The 5528-nt window shown below is 44.3% G+C and overlaps 1 protein-coding gene across 1 annotated transcript; it reads right to left on the reverse strand.

Annotated features, from left to right (window-relative positions):
- Positions 1 to 3307: 3307 nt before the first annotated feature.
- Positions 3308 to 5042, reverse strand: LOC133451439 (early growth response protein 1-B). The gene is made up of 2 exons (XM_061730491.1): positions 4886 to 5042; positions 3308 to 4656 (listed from the first exon to the last, which is right to left on the reverse strand). Exons 1-2 carry the CDS (start codon positions 5040 to 5042, stop codon positions 3308 to 3310), a joined length of 1506 nt encoding a protein of 501 aa, XP_061586475.1.
- Positions 5043 to 5528: the final 486 nt, after the last annotated feature.

Here is a 5528-nt window from a genome sequence, read left to right on the forward strand (position 1 = left end):
TGGTTTTAGCTGTTTTGCATATCTACAAGAGGAAAAAAAAAAAAAAAAAAAAAATCATAAATGTCAGCCAGTAAAAAAAGAACTGATGTATGTCTTTTGTCTTTGTTCGGAAGGTTGACAACATGGTTAACACATTCAGCGAAGACAAACACAGCTGAAAATGTACTCCCATGTTGCAGATACATCAAGTACCATTTACTTCATGCAAATTTGAATTTGAGCTTACAAATCCACAATTGCTGAAATTCCATCAGTAGCCAGAGTTCAATAACTCTTCAGTCTTCAAGTGTGTGGATAATGGTCACTGTGACTGCACATCACTGCAATTCAAAATCTCATCTATCCATCGCTGGACATCACTCGCTGTTAAAATAACACATAAGGGAGTGTGTGTTGATGTTGGTTGGGCTCTGTGCTATTGTAAGAGACGATGAGTGATAGACAGGAGAGGACGGGTACACGCTATTCACAGTGTTCCATGTGGCAGCTTGCATTTTCACACTGGCACAGTATGTTTGTCAGCTACAGACAACGCAATCTCTTACGCACTGTCGTGGGCAAGCAAAGTAGTGTTCTGCCAGCCCACTGCGTCACGGGCACATGCATGTCACACGAACCGCTGTGGAGTCCCTGTTATACATGCATGTTTTGCATGAGATAGATTGGAAGATACTGGCATCCAAAAACATGCAACACATCATGAAGACATCATAGTGGCCCATTATGATGCCTGCAGTACAGATCTAAACATTACTTGTACGATGTTGAGATGATCTAATCACACTTAATGCAAAATTAAGGCCGTCTGGTTGGGGGAAAAGAATTGTCATTCATTCATTCATTTTTTCTTTTTCATTAGATGCATTTACAATTATACAACAACCATTTTGACAGAAGCAGATTTCAATTTCAACATCCTTTGAAAGAAAAAAAAGACGTGACAATAGGTCATAACCGTGTTCTGCAAAGGAGTGGAAACTGAAATCTTTCCATGGCAAAAATGGCTGACTGAATGAACAAAGGAATGAATGGAGAGGTTCAGATCATTTCTTTGACATGGCAAGAAAATGTCCTATTTGATAAGATGACTCTGGCGTTAATCTCTATGTTTAGACCAGAAGCAAATCTCGGAAGGCAAAAGGATTCATTTTATTTGAGCCTTGTGAGTCACAGGCTGCAACCCTGAAGTGAGGTGCTACAGGTGGCCAGTTGTAATCTGTATTTTGGGAAGTCAGACATTCATCTCAAGTGCTCTGGTGTGGTGGTCGAGGTCTCAAAGCAGTTTGGCACAGACCGGGAAGAGTGGAAAAAGGTGGAAAAGGCTATTTCGATCATTCCAAACCACACACAAGAAACCTGCAGAGTCCAGAAAATGTTTACTTTATTCATAAACTTTTCATAAAAATAACAACATCAATATTAATTTAAAGTATTGTAGAAACTGTGTATGTACAAAATCTTTACTTGAACAGTTAATATAACTTAAGGCAAGTTAAATTACTTTTTTTACTTCCTTTTTTGCAGTGCCCTGTTGGTGACAATTTCACCAAACTCAACATTTTTGTCCTTTTTTTCATTTTTTCCTTTTTTTTTGCAAAAGTGAACATTTCAGCATACTGTATCTCCATCAAAAAAGATACTCAAAGTCAAAACTGTCATCTCCAATGTAAAGTCTACAGAAACTCGCAGCAATGTGTGCTACCTGATTACTTGAAAGCAAAGTTTATATGATTTGCTAGTCATTTCTAGCTTGTCTAAACATACTTCTGTACAAACTGTAAAATATTTTATGTTGAAAATCTGTGCCACAACTTGGTGATGTTCCTTTTTCTAATCTATTTCAACAATTCAGTGAAACAAATTTCACCATACCAACAGTGGGATGATGTGCGAAAATGTTTCTAATATCAAACTGTCACATCAAAAATATTGTGTTACTAAACAGTAGCCCTCGAAAAAACCAAGACATTATTCATGATTAATAATACAATTCACCTTAGAAAGGACACTAGGATATATTTGTAAAATATACAGTTATCTATAAAAATACAAAGAAGTACAGTGATACAAATATATTTATTTCCCATTTATGATATATCTTTCACAACTGTAATAATCCAAACAATTGTAACACAACACAAAGACCAATGACAAAAAACACTGACAGCAAAATGATAAGAAGAGAAACAAACACTAAATTGATCAAAGATGGACAGCTTTATGGTAAAAGCCATAAAGGTGTTAGTCTACATTCATGTCAAAAAACCTTCACTGAGAAGCAAAGGGGTGCCTTGACAGTGGCTGATATTCCATTTAAAGGAAAAGGAAGGGGTGGGGGCGGGGGCTGACATAAACATGCATTTTCAGAAACATAGTCCAAACCATTGCTCTAAGAACGCTAAAAGCAGAAAATAAGGATCATAAATTGAGATATTGATAATGTGTAAGTGCAATCCATCCATGCTCGGAGGCGAATGGAGGCGGGAGCTGTCCGGCTGAACAGCTGCTCAACAGCAGTCATGCAATGCAGAGCGGAGACTCCACTGAAACCGACAGAAACGAGTCACTGTTGTTTCTGTTTTGGCCGACTTTGAACAAACTTATGCACGGTTGTAGCAAGTCAACAGCGACAGGCAATTGTAAGGCCGAAGCAGTCCCCTTCTCCTCTCTACTCCCTGCTCCTTTTTAAACTCCGGTGTCGTGCCAAAAAGTGATTGCCTTCCAGAATCTGATTTCTCCCCTGAAAATGGGTCTTTTTACCTGCCAAAAATTGAGTGAAGGCCAAATACAGTTAATGAAAAGTTGTTTTCTACCTAAATATGATTTGATCTCATTCCTGAGCTTCATAATACAAACAGTAGAGCTCACAGGATTGCTTTTAACTCTTTTAAAAGGACCATTACAACACAAAATAGGCATTTTCACCTGCCAAAAAGTGATTGAAGGCCAAATACAGTTAATGAAAAGTTGTTTCTGCCTAAATATGACTTGATCTCATTCTTGAGCTTCATAATCTGAAAATTCTGGCAGACAACTCACTCGAGATAAAATCATATTTAGGTAGAAACAACCTTTCATTAACTGTATTTGGCCTTCACTCAATTTTTGGCAGGTAAAAAGACCCATTTTCAGGGGAGAAATCAGATTCTGGCAGGCAATCACTTTTTGGCACAACACCGGATCGGGCTTGGCCACGCAAACAACCCAGATGTGCAGTCAAGCTGGATTGTCATCTTCCAAGACGGAAAGATCCCTCCAAATAGAGGGGTTGACACTATTTCTCGTTTTGCGTCCCTCGTCTTCAAGTTCACATCCCCTCGGGGAGAGTGAAGGGCCAGGCACCGGCGGTCACCTGCGGCTTAATCTCCATCTTCTCCTTCTGCTTCAGGTGCACGCGTCCGTGCCGCTTCCTCTCGTCGCTGCGCGCAAACCTCTTGCCGCACACGTCGCAGGAGAAGGGCTTCTCCCCGGTGTGAGTCCTGGTGTGGGTGGTCAGGTGGTCGCTCCGGCTGAAGCTGCGCAGGCAGATGCGGCACTGGAAGGGCTTGTGGCCCGTGTGGATGCGGATGTGCCGGTTGAGCTCGTCCGAGCGCGAGAAGCGCCGGTCGCAGCTCTCCATGGGGCAGGTGAAGGGCTTCTCCTTGGCGGGGCCCTGGGAGGAGGAGGCCGGGGTCTTCCTGCTCCGGGGGGCCTTCGCCGGGCGACTGGTCGTGTAACTCTGTTGAAAGGAGTCTGGCAACAAGGAGGAGTACAGGATGGAGTCTATGGTGCTGGGTAAGGAGGATGGAGACGCGTATAAAGGGTCGCACTGGTTGGGTGCTTGCGGGGGCTCCGGGAAGGGCTTCAGGCCCATGGGTGGCGGGGGGAGGTAGGTGTTGTACAGGGGGCTGGAGTAGCTCTGGGAACAGGTGTCAGAGAAGCACGGCTCCTGCTTGATCCCCCCCTCCACTTTAAACTCCATCTCAGCTGGGTTATTGGGACAAATTGGAGGAAACGTGTCCAAAAGGTCCTTTACATCCATCTGCTGCTCGGGGGGGAAATCGCTTGACATGGGGAACGTCTCTGCTTGGAAACTCGTCTCCAAACAGTCAGACTTATTGTTAAACGTGCCCCACTCGTAGCAGCTGCTTTCAAACTCGTTTTTGACCACGACGGGGAAAGTGGCCGCCTCTGACTTTGGTTCCTGCAGCTTTTTCTGGCTCGGAGCTCGGGAGGAGCCGAAGGTGAGCTGATGGGCAGCAGCAGCCGGGTCCTGGGCCTGGTGGCCGGCCTGGTCGTCCGTGTAGCTCGGGCAGGTCTGATCCGGGGAGGAGTATACGGGGGGGTCGGGTCCCGAACAGGTGTATGGTTGCCTCTTAACCGCAGAGTCCCCAAAACTGCCATTGCTGCTGTCCAGCGGCGCCGGGGATGGATAAGTCCCCCGACTGTTGCCGCTCTGTTGCGCATCTGAGAGCGGCAGCGTGGAGATGCCCACGATCTCAGTGATCATGTTGAGGAGGGTTTCGGTGCTGCACGGCGCTCCCTGAGATGCTTCGACATAAAAACTGCCGGAGTAGGCGAGCGAAGAGGGAGTGTAGGTGTCTTTGGGGCACTCACAGGGGTTAAAAGCAAATTCCGAGTTGGAAGCCTCGGTTTTAAGGGTTGCAGGTGCTCCTTCTGTTGAATCAGAAAAAAAGGAGAGAACTTTGTCTTAGTGCAAATTAAGCAACGAAAAGAAGAGAGAAAACACATGCATTACATAAACACCAATGCGTATATTTTGACTCGGGCATGCCTTGTTACGCACAATGATGTGTTATCTTTGCTCTTCTGCAATACTCATATTCGACATTTTGATTATTTTCATGCATGCAGATTTATCGACTGTGCAAACATGCCAACTCACCGTGTCCAAACTGGGCAGGTACCCCCCGCTCTGCATCGACATACACCTCCTGGTTATCTTTCCGCGCTGCGTTTTCCATTCCCAAAGAAGAACCGCTGCAGTTGTCAAATTGTGGGTAAAAAGAATCTTTTGCATTCATATCCATATTGTTCAACATAATGATGCCCTTAAAAGTCCGTCTCTCCAAGGGAAAAAGGTAAAAAGGGAAAGCGAATTATGCAGATTTTCTTTCAACCCCTCTTTTAATACAACAAATGATCCAAGTCTTTCTCAAAAGGAGTAAAAAAAATAAATAAAAAAAATAAAAAAACACCAAGCAATTAGAGATATTCCTTTTCGTGTCTGTTCCTCGGTAGGTATTTGCTTGCTGTGGATTTCACATCAGCGACTTCCCCTTTCTCTCCTTATATACACTTTGGCAGCTCCCTCGGCCCTCCTCCCCATTCATCAGCTCCAGTGAGAGGATTCCCCGCTGCGTGTAAACTTCATGCCCATATATGGACAGAGGATGTGACGGGGTCCCCTTCATCCTCCTCCCCAAAAACCTCCCTCCTCCTCTCATACGGGAGAGATGGAGTCTGACGTTGCAACAAGTGGCGACCATCGTTTTGTGGTATTTCTTTCCACATCAACAATTAGTCTT

The sequence above is a fragment of the Cololabis saira genome, chromosome 1 (genome assembly GCF_033807715.1).
Source record: "Cololabis saira isolate AMF1-May2022 chromosome 1, fColSai1.1, whole genome shotgun sequence".
In the NCBI taxonomy this organism is placed as follows: Eukaryota; Metazoa; Chordata; class Actinopteri; order Beloniformes; family Belonidae; genus Cololabis; species Cololabis saira.

What these genes read in the sequence shown, in the direction of transcription:
- LOC133451439 (XM_061730491.1), bottom strand. Translation starts at nt 5,042, where the DNA reads ATGTTGAACAATATGGATATGAATGCAAAAGATTCTTTTTACCCACAA. An exon ending in ACCTGCCCAGTTTGGACACG is followed by an intron (nt 4,657 to 4,885) that starts GTGAGTTGGCAT and finishes CTGATTCAACAG; the next exon opens with AAGGAGCACCTGCAACCCTT.